This window comes from Mustelus asterias, chromosome 5 (assembly GCF_964213995.1).
Source record: "Mustelus asterias chromosome 5, sMusAst1.hap1.1, whole genome shotgun sequence".
In the NCBI taxonomy this organism is placed as follows: Eukaryota; Metazoa; Chordata; class Chondrichthyes; order Carcharhiniformes; family Triakidae; genus Mustelus; species Mustelus asterias.
The window spans coordinates 6,054,388-6,075,093 of record NC_135805.1 but is presented as its reverse complement, the minus strand read 5'-3'; the positions used below and the strand labels follow the sequence as shown (position 1 = coordinate 6,075,093).

The following is a 20,706-nucleotide window of genomic DNA, read 5'->3' as shown; positions in this document are numbered from 1 at the left end:
TAAGAGTATTGCATTCAATTCTGGTTGCCACATCACAGGAAGGATATGGAGGCTTTGCAGAAAGAGTGCAGAAGATGTTTACCAGGATGCTGCCTGGATTAGAGGGTATGAAAATATAAGGAGGACTGGATAATGCTACTATTTGTGATTTTTATAAATGACTTGGAGGAGGGGGCTGAAGGGTGGGTCATAAATTTGCGGATGACACCAAGATTGGTGGAGTCGTGGATGAGGTGGAGGGTTGTTGTAGGCTGCAAAAGAGACATTGATAGGATGCAGAGCTGGGCCGAAAAATGGCAGAGGGCGTTTAACCCTGATCAGTGCGAGGTGATTCATTTTGGTAGGACAAATTTGAATGCGAATTACAGGGTCAAAGGTAGGGTTCTGAGGAATGTGGAAGAACAGAGAGATCTTGGGGTTCATATCCACAGATCTCTGAAGGTTGCCACTCAACTGGATAGAGCTGTGAAGAAGGCCTACAGTGTGTTTTATTAACAGGGGGTTTGAGTTGAAGAGCCGTGGGGTTATGCTGCAACTGTACAGGACCTTGGTGAGACCACAGTTGGAATATTGTGTGCAGTTCTGGTCACCTCACTATAAGGATAGAACATAGAAACATAGAAAAACTACAGCACAATCCAGGCCCTTCAGCCCACAAAGTTGTGCCAAACATGTCCCTACCTTAGCGATTACTAGGCTTATCTATAACCCTCTATCTTACTAAGTTCCATGTACTTATCTAAAAGTCTCTTAAAAGACCCTATCGAATCCGCCTCCAGCACCGTTGCTGGCAGCCCATTCCACGCACCCACCACCGTCTGAGTGAAAAACTTACCCCTGACATCTCCTCTTGATAAGGAGGATGTGCAGGATATTCTGGAGGGTCTGAAAATAGATAAATCCCCTGGTCCGGATGGGATTTATCCAAGGATTCTCTGGGAGGCAAGAGAAGTGATTGCAGAGCCTCTGGCTCTGATCTTCAGGTCGTCGTTGGCCTCTGGTATAGTACCAGAAGATTGGAGGTTAGCGAATGTTGTCCCATTGTTTAAGAAGGGGAACAGAGACTTCCCCGGGAATTATAGACCGGTGAGTCTCACTTCTGTTGTCGGCAAGATGTTGGAAAAAATTATAAGGGATAGGATTTATAGTTATTTGGAGAGTAATGAATTGATAGGTGATAGTCAGCATGGTTTTGTGGCAGGTAGGTCGTGCCTTACTAACCTTATTGAGTTTTTTGAGAAAGTGACCAAGGAGGTGGATGGGGGCAAGGCAGTGGACGTGGTATATATGGATTTTAGTAAGGCGTTTGATAAGGTTCACCATGGTAGGCTTCTGCAGAAAATGCAGATGTATGGGATTGGGGGTGATCTAGGAAATTGGATCAGGAATTGGCTAGCGGATAGGAAACAGAGGGTGGTGGTTGATAGTAAATATTCATCATGGAGTGCGGTTACAAGTGGTGTACCTCAGGGATCTGTTTTGGGGCCACTGCTGTTTGTAATATTTATTAATGATCTGGATGAGGGTATAGTTGGGTGGATTAGCAAATTTGCTGATGACACCAAAGTCGGTGGTGTGGTAGACAGTGAGGAAGGGTGTCGTAGTTTGCAGGAAGACTTAGACAGGTTGCAAAGTTGGGCCGAGAGGTGGCGGATGGAGTTTAATGCGGAGAAGTGTGAGGTAATTCACTTTGGTAGGAATAACAGATGTGTTGAGTATAGGGCTAACGGGAGGACTTTGAATAGTGTGGAGGAGCAGAGGGATCTAGGTGTATGTGTGCATAGATCCCTGAAAGTTGGGAATCAAGTAGATAAGGTTGTTAAGAAGGCATATGGTGTCTTGGCGTTTATTGGTAGGGGGATTGAATTTAGGAGTCGTAGCGTTATGTTGCAACTGTACACAACTCTGGTGCGGCCGCACTTGGAGTACTGTGTGCAGTTCTGGTCCCCACATTACAGGAAGGATGTGGAGGCTTTGGAGAGGGTGCAGAGGAGGTTTACCAGGATGTTGCCTGGTATGGAGGGGAGATCCTATGAGGAGAGGCTGAGGGATTTGGGATTGTTTTCGCTGGAAAGGCGGCGGCTAAGAGGGGATCTTATTGAAACATATAAGATGATTAGAGGTTTAGATAGGGTGGATAGTGATAGCCTTTTTCCTCTGATGGAGAAATCCAGCACGAGGGGGCATGGCTTTAAATTGAGGGGGGGTAGTTATAGAACCGATGTCAGGGGTAGGTTCTTTACCCAGAGGGTGGTGAGGGATTGGAATGCCCTGCCAGCATCAGTAGTAAATGCGCCTAGTTTGGGGGCGTTTAAGAGATCCGTAGATAGGTTCATGGACGAAAAGAAATTGGTTTAGGTTGGAGGGTCACAGTTTTTTTTTAACTGGTCGGTGCAACATCGTGGGCCGAAGGGCCTGTTCTGCGCTGTAATGTTCTATGTTCTATGTTCTATGTTCTGTACCTACTCCCCAGCACCTTAAACCTGTGTCCTCTTGTGGCAACCATTTCAGGCCTAGGGAAAAGCCTCGGACTGTCCACTCCATCAATACCTCTCAACATCTTATACACCTCTATCAGGTCACCCCTCATCCTTTGTCTCTCCAAGGAGAAAAGGCCGAGCTCACTCAACCTATCCTCATAAGGCATGCTCCTCAACCCAGGCAACATCCTTGTAAATCTCCTAGAACCATAGAAAATTACAGCTCAGAAACAGGCCTTTTGGCCCTTCTTGTCTGTGCCAAACCATTTTATGCCTAGTCCCACTGACCTGCACTTGGACCATATCCCTCCACACCCCTCTCATCCATGAACCCGTCCAAGTTTTTCTTAAATGTTAAAAGTGACCCCGCATTTACTACTTTATCCGGCAGCTCATTCCACACCCCCACCACTCTCTGCGTGAAGAAGCCCCACCTAATATTCCCTTTAAACTTTTCTCCTTTCACCCTTAACCCATGCCCTCTGGTTTTTTTCTCCCCTAGCCTCAGCGGAAAAAGCCTGCTTGCATTCACTCTATCTATACCCATCAAAATCTTATACACCTCTATCAAATCTCCCCTCAATCTTCTACGCTCCAGGGAATAAAGTCCCAACCTATTCAATCTCTCTCTGTAACTCAGCTTCTCAAGTCCCGGCAACATCCTTGTGAACCTTCTCTGCACTCTTTCTCTGGCTTCCACATCCTTCCTGTAATGAGGCGACCAGAACTGAGCACAGTACTCCAAGTGGGGTCTATCTCGCTGCAACATTACCTCACGACTCCTAAACTCAATTCCTCGATTGATGAAGGCCAGTACACCATTCACCTTCTTAACCACAGCCTCAACCTGCACAGCTGCTTTGAGCGTCCTATGAACTCGGACCCCAAGATCCTTCTGATCTTCCACACTGCCAAGAGTCCTACCGTTAATATTATATTCCGCCATCCTATTTGACCTGCCAAAATGAACTTATCTGGGTTGAACTCCATCTGCCACTTCTCCGCCCAGTCTTGCATCCTATCAATGTCTCGCTGCAAGTTCTGACATCCCTCCACACTATCCACAACACCTCCAACCTTTGTGTCAGCAAACTTACCAACCCATCCCTCCACTTCCTCATCCAGGTCATTTATACAAATTACAAAGACTAAGGGTCCCAGAACAGATCCCTGGGGCACTCCACTGGTGACCAACCTCCATACAGAATATGACCCATCTATAACCACTCTTTGCCTTCTGTGGGCAAGCCAGTTCTGGATCCACAAAGCAATGTCCCCTTGGATCCCATGCCCCCTCACTTTCTCAATAAGCCTTGCATGGGGCACCTTCTCAAATGCCTTGCTGAAGTCCATATATACTACATCTACTGCTCTTCCTTCAATGTGTATAGTCACATCCTCAAAAAATTCAATCAGGCTCGTAAGGCATGATCTGCCTTTGACAAAGCCATGCTGACTATTCTTAATCATATTATACCTCTCCAAATGTTCATAAATCCTACCTCTCAGGATCTTCTCCATCAACTTACCAACCACTGAGGTTAGACTCACTGGTCTATAATTTCCAGGGCTATCTCTACTCCCTTTCTTGAATAAAGGAACAACATCCGCAATCCTCCGGAACCTCTCCCATCTCCATTGATGATGCAAAGATCATCGCCAGAGGCTCAGCAATCTCCTCCCTCGCCTCCCACAGTAGCCTGGGGTACATCTCATCCAGTCCCGACGACTTATCTAACTTGATGCTTTTCAAAAGCTCCAACACATCCTCTTTCTTAATATTCTTAATGCTCAAGTTTTTCAGTCCGCTGCAAGTCTGCACTACAATCACCAAGATCCTTTTCCATAGTGAATACTGAAGTAAAGTATTCATTAAGTACCGCTGCTATTTCTTCCGGTTCCATACAAACTTTCCCACCGTCACACTTAATAGGTCCTATTCTTTCACGTCTTATACTCTTGCTCTTCACATACTTGTAGACTGCCTTGGGGTTTTCCTTAATCCTGCCTGCCAAGGCCTTCTCATGATCCTTTCTGGCTCTCCTAATTTCCTTCTTAAAATCCTTCCTATTAGCCGTATACTCTTCTAGATCTCTAACATTACCTAGCTCCCTGAACCTTTTCTTTTCTTCTTGACTAGATTCATTACAGCCTTTGTACACCACGGTTCCTGTAACCTACCATAACTTCCCTGTCTCATTGGAACGTTGCTATGCAGAACTCCAGACAAATATTCCCTGAAAATTTGCCACATTTCTTCCGTACATTTTCCTGAGAAAACCTCTTTCCAATTTAAGCCTCCAATTTCCTGCCTGATAGCCTCATAATTCCCCTTACTCCAATTAAACACTTTTCTAACTTGTCTGATCCTATCTGTCTACAATGCTATTGTAAAGGAGATAGAATTATGATCACTATCTCCAAAATGCTCTCCCACTGAGAGATCTGACACCTGACCAGGTTCATTTCCCAATACCAAATTAAGTACAGCCTCTTCTCTTGTAGTTATCTACATACTGTGTCAAGAAACCCTCCTGAACACACCTAACAAACTCCTCCCCATCTACACCCCTTACTCTAGGGAGATTCCAATCAATATTTGGGAAATTAAAATCTCCCATCACGACAACTCTGTTATAACACCTTTCCAGGATCTGTTTCCCTATCTGCTCCTCAACATCCCTGTTACTATTGGGCGGCCTATAGAAAATACCCAGTAAAGGTATCGACCCCTTCCTGTTCCTAAGCTCCACCCACAGAGACTCCGTAGACAATCCCTCCATGGTGTCCATCTTTTCTGCAGCCGTGACACTATCTCTGATCAACAGTGCCAGTCCCCCACCTCTTTTGTCTCCCTCCCTGTCCCTTCTGAAACCCGGCACTTTAAGTAACCAGTCCTGTCCCAGAGTCATCCAAGTCTCTGTAATGGCCACCACATCATATTTCCAAGTAGTGATCCACACTCTAAGCTCATCCACTTTGTTCACAACACTCCTTGCGTTAAAATCGACACATCTCAAACCTTCGGTCTGAGCGCTCCTCTTCTCTATCACCTGCCTAGTCTCCCTCTCACACTGTCGACAAGCTTTCTCTATTTGTGAGCTAACCTCCTCTCCCAGTCACTTCAATTTGATTCCCACCCCCCAACCATATTAGCTTAATCATAGAAATCATAGAAACCCAACAGTACAGAAAGAGGCCATTCGGCCCATCGAGTCTGCACTGACCACAATCCCACCCAGGCCCTACCCCCATATCCCTACATATTTACCCACTAATCCCTCTAACCTACACATCTCAGGACACCAAGGGCAATTTTAGCATGGCCAATCAACCTAACCCGCACATCTTTTAAACTCTGCTTCAGATGTGGAAGCACTGGAAAGAGTGCAAAGGAGATTTACCAGGATGCTGCCTGGTTTGGAGGGTAGGTCTTATGAGGAAAGCTTGAGGGAGCCAGGGCTTTTCTCTTCAGAACGGAGGAGGTTGAGAGGTGACTTAATAGAGGTTTATAAGATGATGAGGGGGATAGATAGAGTGGACGTTCAGAGACTATTTCCTCGGGTGGATGTAGCTGTTACTAGGGGGCATAACTATAAGGTTCGTGGTGGAAGATATAGGAGGGATGTACGAGGTAGGTTCTTTACTCAGAGAATGGTTGGGGTGTGGAATGGACTGCCTGCTGTGATAGTGGAGTCGGACACTTTAGGAACTTCCATGCGGTTATTGGATAGGCACATGGAGCACACCAGGATGATAGGGAGTGGGATAGCTTGGTCTTGGTATCGGAAAAAGTTTGGCACAACATCATGGGCCGAAGGACCTGTACTGTGCTGTACTCTTCGATGTTCTATATGTTTTCTCTGGAGCAGCAGAGGCTGAGGGGAGACTTGATAGAAGTCTAAAGAGCTATGAGAGGCATAGATAGGGTTGACTATCAGAATCTTTTTGGGGCGCCACAGTAGCACAGTGGTTAGCACTGCTGCTTCACAGCGCCAGGGACCCAGGGTTGATTCCCAGCTTGGGTCACTGTCTGTGTGGAGTTTGCATGTTCTCCCTTTGCGTGGGTTTCCTCCGGGTGCTCCGGTTTCCTCCCACAGTCTGAAAGACGTGTTGGTTAGGTGCATTGACCCAAACAGGCGCCGGACTGTGGCGACTAGGGGAATTTCACTTACTTCATTGCAATGATAATGTAAGCCTTACTTGTGACTAATAAATAAACTTTAACTTTGAGTTGAAATGTCTATTAGGGGGCATGCACTTAAGGTGAGAGGGGAAAAGTTCAAAAGAGATGTGAGGGGCAAATTATTTTACACAGAGTGGTAGGTGTCTAGAATGTGCTGCCATGGGTGGTGGTGCAGGCAGATACAGTTTAAGGGGCTTTTAGATAAGCACATGAATATGCAAGGAATAGGGGATATGGACCAAGGGTAGGCAAAGAACAAAGAAAATTAAAGCACAGGAGCAGGCCCTTTGGCCCTCCAAGCCTGCACCGACTATGCTGCCCGACTTAACTAAAACCCCCTACCCTTCCGGGGACCATATCCCTCTATTCCATCCTATTTATGTATTTGTCCAGATGCCCCTTAAAAGTCTGCTTCCACTACCTCCCCTGGCAGCGACCAGTCACTAAGAGCAAGCATGCAGGTAAAGCAAGCAGTTAGGAAGGCAAATGGTGTATTGGCCTCGAATACAGGAGCAAGGATGTCTTACTGCAGTATATTGCTAAGACCATACCTGGAGTATGCCATTTTGCCCTCCTTATCCAAGAAAATATATTCTTGCCATAGAGGGACTGTAGTGAAGTTTCACCAGATTGATTTCTGAATAGGAATATCAGAGGAGGAGAGATTGGGTCAACTGGGCCTGTATTCACCAGAATCCAGAGGAATGAGAGGTGAATGAAAGGATTACAATTCTGATAGGGCTGGATAGACAGGATGCAGGGATGTTGTTTCCTCGGGCTGGAGGGTCTAGAACAAGGAGTCTCAGTCTCAGGATACAGGGTAGGCCACTTAGGACTGAGATGGGGACAAACTTCTTCACTCAGAGTGGTGAAACTGTGGAATTCTCTACCATTGAAGGCTGTGGAGGATAAGTCAGTGAATATATTTAAGAAGGAAATAGATAAACTTCTAGACTAGTGATGGCAACTTAGGCTAGTGAGTGGGCCACAAGATTGAAATCAGGCTTGTGCACTAACTATGATCTTTGAGTCAGATTAAATAGCAAACATTTCATAATAAGTTATAGAAAATGCTTAATCATTCATATATTAATAGAACTGTTATCAACTTCAAGTGGTGAAAACAAAAGTAATACTAACACTTGACTGGGTGCAGAAGAAGTGCACAGCCCTCACAGTTAATGTTGTGTACAATCAGTACTCATCTCACTTCACTAGCCTTTGCTTTATGTGCGTATCACTTCCGTCATATTCCTAGGAACAATGCAATACAGATGAAAACTGGCAGGATGTGACAACTCTGCACATGGGCACCAGTTAACAAAATGTTTCATGGGCTGCACCCAGAACCATGATGGACCAAATGTGGCCCTCGGGCCACAGGTTGCTCACTGCTGTTCCAGACTCTTAAAGATATGGGGAGTATGGCACTGAGATTGGCGTATGGGAAGGATGCTCCTTTACATAGAACATAACAGCGCAGTACAGGCCCTTCGGCCCTCGATGTTGCGCCGACCAGTGGTACCAATCTAAAGCCCCTCTAATCTACACTATTCCAATATCATCCATATGTTTATCCAATAACCACTTGAACGCTCTCAACGTTGACGAGTCCACCACTGCTGCAGGCAGGGCATTCCACGCCCTTACTACTCTCTGAGTAAAGAACCTACCTCTAACATCTGTCCTATATCTCTCACCCCTCAATTTAAAGCTATGTCCCCTCGTGCTAGCCAACACCATCCGAGGAAAAAGGCTCTCACTATCCACCCTATCTTATCCTCTCATCATCTTGTATGCCTCTATTAAGTCACCTCTTAACCTTCTTCTCTCTAACGAAAACAACCTCAAGCCCCTCAGCCTTTCCTCATACGATTTTCCCACCATACCAGGCAACATCCTGGTAAATCTCCTCTGCACCCTTTCCAACACTTCCACATCTTTCCTATAATACGGCGACCAGAACTGGACGCAATACTCCAAATGCGGCCACACCAGAGTTTTGTACAGTTGCAGCATGACCTCCTGGCTCCGAAACTCAATCCCTCTACCAATAAAAGCTAACACACTGTACGCCTTCTTAACAACCCTATCAACCTGGGTGCCAACTTTCAGGGATCTATGCACATGGACACCCAGATCCCTCTGTTCATCCACACTACCAAGTATTTTACCATTAGCCCAGTACTCTGTATTCCTGTTACTCCTTCCAAAGTGAATCACCTCACATTTTTCCACATTAAACTCCATTTGCCACCTCTCAGCCCAGCTCTGCAACTTATCTATGTCCCTCTGTAACCTGCCACTTCCCTCCGCACTGTCTACAACTCCACCGACTTTAGTGTCATCTGCAAATTTACTAATCCATCCTTCCACGCCCTCATCCAGGTCATTAATAAAAATGACAAACAGCAGTGGCCCCAAAACACATCCTTGCGGTACACCACTAGTAACTGAACTCCAGGATGAATATTTCCCATCAACCACCACCCTCTGTTTTCTTACAGCTAGCCAATTCCTGATCCAAACCACTAAATCACCCTCAATCCCATGTGTCCGTATTTTCTGTAAAAGCTTACCGTGGGGAACCTTATCAAACGCTTTGCTGAAATCCATATACACCACATCAACCGCTTTACCCTCATCCACCTCTTTGGTCACCTTCTCAAAGAACTCAATAAGGTTTGTGAGGCACGACCTACCCTTCACAAAACCGTGCTGACTATCCCTAATCAAATTATTCCTTTCTAGGTGATTATAAATCCTATCTCTTATAATCCTTTCCAATACTTTGCCCACAACAGAAGTAAAGCTCACCGGTCTATAATTACCAGGGTTGTCCCTACTCCCCTTCTTGAACAAGGGGACAACATTTGCTATCCTCCAGTCTTCTGGCACTGTTCCTGTAGACAATGACGACACAAAGATCAAAGCCAAAGGCTCTGCAATCTCCTCTCTAGCCTCCCAGAGAATCCTAGGATAAATCCCATCCGGTCCAGGGGACTTATCTATTTTTACCCTTTCCAGAATTGCTAACACCTGTTCTGTTTACATCTTGAGAATGCACAAGGAAATCCCAAAGGAATGCCCACAATCAAGTTAAGGTCAAAGGAAGTCTACTTTCAGCCAAACACTATCCAAGAGATGCTTGTAGAAGCCTTTCAGTACTGTCACAAAAGAAAACAACCCGAGTGACTCTACGATTCTTTAGAATTTGAGGTCTTCCTTCAGCAACATATTGGGATACACAGAAGCAGTATGAACAGTCAGAGGTCCACTGCCACTCACTCAAACTTTATTCAGGCCTGAGTCAAAACTTAGGTACGGAACCAGTGGAAATGACCCAGGAAATTATAGGCCGGTGAGCTTGACGTCCGTGGTAGGGAAGTTGTTGGAGAGGATTCTTAGAGACAGGATGTATGTGCATTTAGAACGGAACAATCTCATTAGTGACAGACAGCATGGTTTTGTAAGAGGGAGGTCGTGCCTTACAAATTTGGTTGGGTTTTTTGAGGAAGTGACAAAAACGGTTGATGAAGGAAGGGCCGTGGATGTCGTCTATATGGATTTCAGTAAGGCATTTGACAAAGTCCCACATGGCAGGTTGGGTAAGAAGGTTAAGGCTCATGGGATACAAGGAGAAGTGGCTAGATGGGTGGAGAACTGGCTTGGCCATAGGAGACAGAGGGTAGTGGTCGAAGGGTCTTTTTCCGGCTGGAGGTCTGTGACCAGTGGTGTTCCGCAGGGCTCTGCACTGGGACCTCTGCTATTTGTGATATATATAAATGATTTGGAAGAAGGTGTAACTGGTGTAATCAGCAAGTTTGCGGATGACACGAAGATGGCTGGACTTGCGGATAGCGAAGAGCATTGTCGGGCAATACAGCAGGATATAGATAGGCTGGAAAATTGGGCGGAGAGGTGGCAGATGGAGTTTAATCCGGATAAATGCAAAGTGATGCATTTTGGAAGAAATAATGTAGGGAGGAGTTATACAATAAATGGCAGAGTCATCAGGAGTATAGAAACACAGAGGGACCTAGGTGTGCAAGTCCACAAATCCTTGAAGGTGGCAACACAGGTGGAGAAGGTGGTGAAGAAGGCATATGGTATGCTTGCCTTTATAGGACGGGGTATAGAGTATAAAAGCTGGAGTCTGATGATGCAGCTGTATAGAACGCTGGTTAGGCCACATTTGGAGTACTGCGTCCAGTTCTGGTCGCCGCACTACCAGAAGGACGTGGAGGCGTTAGAGAGAGTGCAGAGAAGGTTTACCAGGATGTTGCCTGGTATGGAGGGTCTTAGCTATGAGGAGAGATTGGGTAAACTGGGGTTGTTCTCCCTGGAAAGACGGAGAATGAGGGGAGATCTAATAGAGGTGTACAAGATTATGAAGGGGATAGATAGGGTGAACAGTGGGAAGCTTTTTCCCAGGTCGGAGGTGACGATCACGAGGGGTCACGGGCTCAAGGTGAGAGGGGCGAAGTATAACTCAGATATCAGAGGGATGTTTTTTACACAGAGGGTGGTGGGGGCCTGGAATGCGCTGCCAAGTAGGGTGGTGGAGGCAGGCACGCTGACATCGTTTAAGACTTACCTGGATAGTCACATGAGCAGTCTGGGAATGGAGGGATACAAACGATTGGTCTAGTTGGACCAAGGAGCAGCACAGGCTTGGAGGGCCGAAGGGCCTGTTTCCTGTGCTGTACTGTTCTTTGTTCTTTGACTGAGTTCCTGATGGATGCCCAGTCATTCTTACTGGAGTGTCATTTTGTGGCTATTTGCTTCTTCTGCCTGCTGCAGTTTCCAATGGAATTTTTGATGCTGTGCTAAAGAGGATCATCTGTAGCATGTCTGAATTCCACCCTGTTTTCTAATCATGCCCTTTTAGAAATTGCTTTTTGCTGTGATTTCAATTGTGCGAACCTCAGGTGCAGGGGAGTTTCTGGAGTCAAGGAGGTTAAATTCACAAGTTACAATGATATTGGAAATGTTTGCAATTTTGCTCAGTAAGTGAAGCAACACATTCTGTTCAACCACTTCTGAGAAAGCAGCATTTTATTTAAGAAAGATCATTTACGTCACTACACCTTTTAAATGAAGCTTCCTTTTTGTGTTGCAATTCTGACTCAATGCCATTCTTTCTGTCTCACCCAGGGTGGAAGAATGGGATGGGAAAGTTACCACGTGCAGATTGCTACGCTTACTGACAAAAGTCACTGATGATGGACAGCTACTTGATGTCCTTTCCACATCCCAAATGCACAGTCAATGGTCAAAGTGGGATTATTCAATTCATTAACCTTTAGGAATTATTCAATGCTTTTGGCATCTTTTGATTCCAGCCTTGGGATTTACTTAGGGATTTGGACTGTCTGGGCTCTCGTGAGGAGAGCACAGGGGATGGAGTCAGCAGAGGATCAAGAAAGGCAGCAGGGACTCAAGAGATTCAGAGAGTTTCAACAAAACTAAAAGATCAGAGATCAAAAGGATGCTATAGTTATAAGGGATTAGTTTAATTTGGCGTCATGTTCAGCACATGTGCCATAGGCCAAAGGGCCTGTTCCTTTGCTGTACAGTTCGATGTTCTATCTTGTTGAAAGCTTTGCTAAAGTCCATGTAGACAACATCTACTGCACTGCTCTCATTTATTTTCTTGGTCACTCCTTCAAAATCAAATTTGTAAGACACAATTTTCTACACACAAAGCCTTGCTGACTAGCCCTAAGCAGTCCTTACCTTTTCAAATGCATTGTATCTCTCAGAATTCCCTCCAACAACAGAATCTAGAACTAAGGGCGTGGCAAGTTCAGGAGCAGGCTGGCGCCTCATTTTTAGATATGCCTTGTGTCGCTCATGGCAAGCCCTCTTGCAGTCTTCATTGAACTAGGGTTGATCCCCCAACATGATGGTAATGTTAGAGTGGGGAATATGCCAGGCCATGAGGTTACATGTGGTTGTATTCAATTCTTCTGCTGCTGATGGCCCTCAGTGCCTCAGCTGCTCAGTTTTGAGTTGCTAATGTGAGAAACAGTTATGTATCCGAAATTAATACATAATTATGAAATCTTAGGGTTCAGGTGATAGCTTGTATTTTTGCTCCAATTGCACAACATTATAATGGCCATAGGTATCTATTTATACCATTCCTCTTTTGGAAGGTTACACAATGAATTGTGTGTGTGGTGGGAATGAATTAATAAATGAATGAGCAAACAATTGAACCACCGTTCTGAAACAAGATCTTCTGAGAGAAAATCGTCCAGTTTTCGGACCACACTGGTTTTCAAACAGCAGGATTTGGGTACCATACCTTCGAATCATTACAGCAGAGATGAAGGCCATTTGCCCATTGCATCCATGCTGGCTCTCCTAAAGAGGAATTCACACACTTCTGGGGTGATGGTGGTGTAGTGGTAATGTCACTGGACTAGCAATCCAATGTCCATTGTAAATAAGCAATCCTTTATTTGTAAACAGTGACCCCCCCCCCTAGTTCAGGATTCTCTTACAAGGGGAAGCATCCTCTCCAAATCTACCCTGTCAAGATCCCTCAGGATCTTGTACGTTTCAATCACCTCTTACTCTACTAACTTCTAGTGGATACAAACTTAGCCTGTTTAACCTTTTCTTAAAAGGCAACCCTTCCATTACATGTATTAATCTAGTAAACCTTCAATGAGCTATTTCCAATGCATTTTCATCCTTTCTTAAATAAAGAACTGCTTTTTATTCTTCGTTCGAAAATGGACAATTGCACATTTGACCACATTCATTTCCCAGTTTGCCCATTCACTTAACCTATCTATATATTTTTGTAGTCTCCTTATGTCCTCTTCACAACTTACAAAGATAGGTAGGAAAGTGTCAAAAGCAAATTTGGCAACCGTCACTTCAATCCCTATTGACAGGGTAGATGTGAAGAGGCTGTTTCCTCCTATGGGAATTTCTGGAATTGTGGGTCACTGCTTTAAAAAGAAGGGGTTGCCTATTTAAAACAGAGATGAGGAGAATGTTTTTCTCTCAGAATTTCATGAGACTTTGGAACTCTTCCTCAAAAGGCAATGGAAGTAGGATCTTTGAATATTTTTCAGACAGAGCTAGAAAGATTTGTGAAAAGGGGGTGAAACGTTATCACAAGTAGGCTGGAACGTGAAGTGGAAGTTTAAATCATATCAGCCATGATCTTATTCAATGGCAGAGCAGGCTCAAGTGGCCAAGTTGCCTACTCCCCCGCTCCTAACGTGTACATTTGTTTAACAGTAGGGTGTTTTTCTTCAGTTATAAAAGGCATTTTTTAACAATTTTCATCGAAGGAATACTAATGTATTTCCACATCAGGATGGTGAGTGACAGAGGCAAGACTACATCTCGAATAATGTGTGCAGTATTGGTCTTATTTAAAGGAGGATGCAAATGCGTTAGAGGTGGTTCTGAGGAGCTTTACTAGACTGATACCTGGAATGAGCAGGTTGTCTTGTGAGAATAGGATGGACAGAATGGGCATGCTTCTGCTGGGGTTTAGAAGAGGGGAAACTTGAGCGAAGTATATAAGATCCTGAATGGACTTGGCAAAGTGGAGGTAGAAAGAATGTTTCCTCTTGTGGGTGAGTCCAGAATTAGGGGCCACTATTTTAAAAATAGGGGTCACCCTTATAGGACAGAGACAGAGGAGAAATTTTCTCTGAGTTGTGCAACTTTGGAACTCCACTCAGAAGGCAGTGGAGGCAGGGTCATTGAATATGGTAGAGGATTCTAATTAGGGAACGGGATCAAAATTGATTGATGGTAGATGGGAATGTGGAATTCAAAACAAATCAATCAGCCGTGGTCTCAGCGAATGACCGAGCAGGTTCAAGAGGCCGAATGGCATACATCTTCTCATATTTTACATGTTAATATGGTAAAATTCGGAAGCAATGACCTAATTATGTTGGGTGTTGTGGGTTTTAACAAAAAAAAAGATGTGGTCTTCACACGTAGACTCAAACTAATGACAACAAATTTATTCTAGGAGGTTTTGCATGTACAGAGAGAAACTGAAACTCAACGGCATCCTGTGTATCACCCTAATGACATCACCATTAAATCAGGTGTTCAGCTCTTAAAGCAATCATACAACCAGTTAAATATATAACATCCCTCCCCATTTACTTCTGCGGACATGGCAACAAATTAGTGTGATGTTATACATAGGAGCAACTCAACTTTTGACATAGGTCCATGCATCATTAATCATTCTACCAATAAGCAGGTCGATCAGGAGGACATCTATTCCTCTTTGGCTGGATACGACGTTCTGGAATTTTGGCTGTCCTTGACCTTGGAAGCATGATTTGGAAATTCAGTAGACACTTCTTCTCTTGGAACTAATTCTGCATCATTCTCACGTGGTTCAGCAGACAAGGCACAATCATCAGGCAACTCAGATACAACAAAGTTTTCCGCAGAAGTATTCATAAACGAGGGACTAAAGAAGTTGGTCATTCTGGAGATGATTCTGGGAAATAATTTTAAGATGACAACAATCGGTCCACCAAACTAGTTTATCTTCAGTTTGAACCATGTAAGAAATTGGACCTGTTCTTGCTAAATCTATGGCTGGTACCCATTTCTCAATCATGCCATAATTAAGCACTAACATTCAATCTTCTTGTTGAAATCAGCTTCATTTTGCCCTGACTTCTCATCTAGCAATTTGAGATTGTTGCTGCCGCTCAACTATCTATGAAGTTTCTAGACATAATGACAAATCAAATGTCATTCTCAACTTTCTCTAACAGTAGTAATGCAGGTGAACTTTGGGTAGTCAGGTGTGTAGCGTTTCTATAAGATACTTAAAAACTATTTACACAAAGTGATAACGAACCTTGTTCTTGTAAAGCATGTTTCAAGCAGTATACAAATTTTTCAGCTAATTCATTCGTTGACCACAAGACCATAAGACATAGGAGCAGAATTAGGCCACGCGACCCATCGAGTCTGCTCCGTCATTCAATCATGGCTAATATTTTTCTCATCCCCATTCTCCTGCCTTTTCCCCATAACCCCGATCCCCTTATTAATCAAGAACCTATCTATCTCTATCTTAAAGACACTCAATGACCTGGCCTCCACAGCCTTCTGCGGCAAAGAGTTCCACAGATTCACCACTCTCTGGCTGAAGAAATTCTTCCTCATCTCTGTTTTAAAGGAATATCCCTTCAGCCTGAGGTTGTGCCCTCTGGTTCTAGTTTTTCCTACTAGTGGAAACATCCTCTCCACATCCACTCTATCCAGGCCTCGCAGTATCCTGTAAGTTTCAATAAGATCCCCCCTCATCCTTCTAAACTCCAATGAGTACAGACCCAGAGTCCTCAACCATTCCTCATATGATAAGCTCGGATGATAAGATGTGGGTTGACACGCTGAATACCATTTACTTGGAGATAATCCTTGAACACTTATGAAGTAAACTGTAAACCAATATCATTAACAATCTATTCCGGTTTAACCAATACTGCTAAATTTTCATCAAGCTTTTCAATGGTTTGTTCAGTTGAAACAGATCACGTGATAACAAGTTCTGGCCACTTTGAGTGTGCATCGATTATGACGAAAAACATGTAACCCTCAAAAGGACCAGCAAAATCTATGTGCAATCGTTGCCAAGGAGTTTTAGGCAACTCCCAAGGGTGTAAAGGAGATAACGGTGGTGTATTTCTTATTCGTACACAGGAGGATTTACACTGTCCCACTTGTTCTTTAATCTGAGCTTCCAGATGCAGCCACCAATAACTACATGCTAATTCCTTCATCCGGACTATACCACAATGCCCTTTATGCAGTTGCTTAAGAACTCGTCCATGTAAACTAGGAGGAATGATCATTCTGATTCCCCACCACAGACTAACACCTTGGATGGTCAACTCAGGCTTCCTTGACATGTATGGTTTTAAATCAGGTTACGTATAATGCATTCCAACTATCATTCCTTTTAATACCATATCTATCACCTTTCCGATCATGGGATGATTTTTGATACATCTCTGAACTTGACAGGCTGTCACAGGCAAATAATCGACTAGCAAAAAATAAAGAATTTAGCAAATCTTAGTTGGTGGCATCTGCTCAATAGGTAAAGGTATGCACGATAATGCATCAGCATGGCACTCTGATTGATGGTACTTTATACCATAAGAATGTGCAGGTGAGTGACCATCTTTGCAATCAGCTAGCAGCTAATGATGGTATGCTTTTATACAGCCCAAAAAATGTAGTTAGGGGTCAATGATCAGTCAATAATGTGAAATGATAACCATATAAATAATGACGAAGCCTTCGTACACCATATACTCAATGCTTCTTTTTCTCGCTCAGCATAGTTAGATTCAACACCAGTCAGAATACGTGAAGCAAAGCTATTGGTCTTTCTTCTCGAAAGGCATGTGTGAAACTACTGCCCCTACTCCATACGGTGAAGTGTTGCAAGTAGTCATTGTAGCTTTAGATTAAAATAAAGCAACATTTCAGACTTCCGCAAAGCATCTTTGACATCCTTGTGTACATTGTGTTGTCCAATCCCATGATTGTTTCACACAGTAAATTATGCAATTCCTTCAATGCCGCAGCTATGGTAGGAACACATGTGCCAAAATTTACTAATCCTAGAAAGAACTTCAATTGCGTCACATTCATCGGACATGGTGTTTCTAAAATAGCGACCATCTTTTTAGGTGCTTTATGTAGGCCTTTACAATCAATGTGACCCAAATGCGGGACTGACATCTGGAAAAAGTCACACTTTTCTTTCTTGATATACAGACCATGTGCTTGAAGACGTTCCAATGTTGCTTCTAGATAATTAAAGTGCTCCCGTTCAATGAACCATGGAATTAGAATATTATCCATTTAACCTTGTACACCAGAGACCACTTAAAATATGACCCATCAGTCTCTGGAACAGGGTTGGTGCGGATGTTATTCCAAAATGCAATGTTTTATGAGGGAAAAAGTCCTTCATGAGTAATAATAGCATGCAATGGTTGAGATTCAACAGTGACATTCATTTGAAGATGATGCGAACATGCTTATGAAATATGAATCTTGCTGAATTTCTGCCCACCGAAGAAACCAGCAAACAAACTTTCAATTAAAGAAAGTAGATATTGATCATCACACAACATTACATTTATGGTTGCTTTAAAATCACCCCAAATACGAACGGAGCCATCTGGTTTCATGACAGGTGCAATGGGGGTAGCCCAATCACTCATTGCAATTGACTCTAACACACTAGTGTTAATAAGTCATACTCATTCTTCTTCAACCTCTGGACAAATTGCATATGGCACCACTATTGCTTTGAGTCTTTTTGGCTGACTATTAGGCTTTATCTTGAGTTTCACTTGAACTTCCTTAGTTGGGCCAAATGACTCTTCAAAGACACTCTTGTATTTACCCAGAAGGAGTTGCAGATCTTGTTTGACATCGACCAATTTGTTCACAACACTCCAGTTAAGGTTTATCTTCTCCAACCATGATCCTTCAAATAGAGCTAGATAACTTCCATGGACCACATGGAGACAACTCTGCTGTTTGTCCACTTATCTCTACGTTGACCATGATTGTAATCTTTTAACGGCACAATCTTTAACATGTACGTTCTTCAAATCACATCAGCTGGTTCAAAAGGACTGAAGGAATATAAGCTTATCACAAAAGTGTCCTGAGTGTTCCCCAGGACCAAGAACTCATGGCAAAATCCGACGTTGTTATCCTGATTACCACTGACCTGAACTTCAATGATTGTATTTACAGAACGTTCGAAAACATGTGTAGGGGACACTTATATAACAGATTGTGACACAGAATTTAGGGCCACCAGAGAGTGGGATGCTTTTAGAAACATAGAAAAACTACAGCACAAAACAGGCCATCGGCCCCACAAGTTGTGCTGAACATATCCCTACCTTTTAGGCCTACCGATAACCCTCCATCCTATTAAGTCGCATGTACTCATCCAGGAGTCTCTTAAAAGACCCTATTGAGTTTGCCTCCACCACCACTGACGGCAGCCGATTCCACTCGCCCACCACCCTCTGTGTGAAAAACTTCCCCCTAACATCTCCCCTGTACCTACCCCCCAGCATCTTAAACCTGTGTCCTCTCGTAGCAGCCATTTCCACCCTGGGAAATAGCCTCTCAACATCTCTATTAGGTCTCCTCTCATCCTACGTCTCTCCAAGGAGAAAAGACCAAGCTCCCTCAGCCTATCCCCATAAGGCATGCCACTCAATCCAGGCAACATCTTTGTAAATCTCCTCTGCACCCTTTCAATCTTTTCCACATCCTTCCTGTAATGAGGCGACCAGAACTGAGCACAGTACTCCAAGTGGGGTCTGACGAGGGTCTTATATAGCTGCATCATTATCCCCGGACTCCGAAACTCAATCCCTCGATTGATAAAGGCCAGCACACAATACGCCTTCTTAACCACCTCCTCCACCTGCGGGGCCGATTTTAGAGTCCTATGGACCCGGACCCCAAGGTTCTTCTGATCCTCATCAGTACTAAGAGTCTTTCCCTTTATATTGTACTCCTTCATCCCATTTGACCTGCCAAAATGGACCACTACGCATTTATCTGCCACTTCTCCGCCCAGTCTTATATCCTATCCATGTCCCTCTGTAACTTCTGACATCCCTCCAGACTATCCACAACCCCACCAACCTTCGTGTCGTCAGCAAACTTACCAACCCATCCCGCCACTTCCTCATCCAGGTCATTTATGAAAATGACAAACAGCAAGGGTCCCAGAACAGATCCCTGGGGCACACCACTGGTGACCGACCTCCATTTAGAAAAAGACCCATCTATACCCACTCTCTGCCTCCTTTGGGCAAGCCAGTTCTGGATCCACAGGGCAGCAGCCCCTTGGATCCCATGCCCTCTCACTTTTTCGAGAAGCCTTGCATGGGAGATCTTATCGAACGCCTTGCTAAAATCCATATAAACCACATCTACCGCTTTCCCTTCGTCAATGTGTTCAGTCACATTTTCGAAGAACTCCACCAGGCTCGTGAGGCACGATCTGCCTTTGACAAAGCCATGCTGAGTATTCTTGAGCATACTAAACCTCTCTAAATGCTCATAAATCCTGTCCCTCAGGATCTTCTCCATCAGCTTACCAATCACTGAGGTTAGACTCACCGGTCGGTAATTTCCTGGGCTATCCCGATTCCCCTTCTTGAAAATAGGAACCACATCCGCAATCCTCCAGCACCTCTCCCGTCTCCATCGATGACACAAAGATCATCGCCAGAAGCTCTGCAATCTCTTCCCTCGCCTCCCACAGTAACCTGGGGTACATCCCATCCGGACCCGGCGACTTATCTATCTTGATGCCATTCAAAGATTCCAGCACAACCACTTTGTTAAAGTCCACATACTCAATCTTTTCAGTCTACTGCAAGCCCACAGTACATCCACCCATGTCCTTCTCCTCTGTGAAAACTGAGGCAAAATACTCATTCAGCACCTCTGCCATTTCTACTGGTTCCGTACAGACTTTCCCGCCTTCACCTTTTATAGGCCCTATTCCTTCACGTCTCATCCTTTTACTCTTCACATCTTTATAGAACGCCTTAGGGTTTTCCTTAATCCTACCTGCCAAGGCCTTCTCGTGACCCCTTCTGGCTCTCCTAGTTTCCTTCTTTCGTCCCTTCCTACAAGCCGTAAAATCATCTAGATCCCTATCTTCGCCAAGCTCTCTGAACCTTTTGTATGCTTTCCTTTTCTTCTCGACTAGGTCCCGCACAGCATTCATGCACCACGGTTCCTTTAACCTACCAACACCTCCCTGTCTGCTCGGAACATTGTCCTGCAGAACTCTACACAGACATTCCTTGAAAAACTGCCACCTCTCTTCAGTACATTTCCCCGGGAATACCTCCTTTCAATTTACTCCTCTAATTTGCTGCCTTATGTCTCCATATTTCCCCTTACTCCATATAAACGCTTTCCTAGCTTGCCTGATCCTCTCTTTTTCCAATGCAAGCA

General features: G+C 44.3%; 1 protein-coding gene across 1 annotated transcript in view; it reads right to left on the bottom strand.

Annotated features, from left to right (window-relative positions):
• The window catches only part of tjap1 (tight junction associated protein 1 (peripheral)), a 222,187-nt gene that overhangs the window by 91,269 nt on the left and 110,212 nt on the right, over positions 1–20,706 (bottom strand). Inside the window, exon 5 of the mRNA XM_078213519.1 lies at positions 16,615–16,729. Coding sequence (XP_078069645.1) covers positions 16,615–16,729 — 115 coding nt within the window. The remainder of the gene's footprint in view (positions 1–16,614; positions 16,730–20,706) is intronic.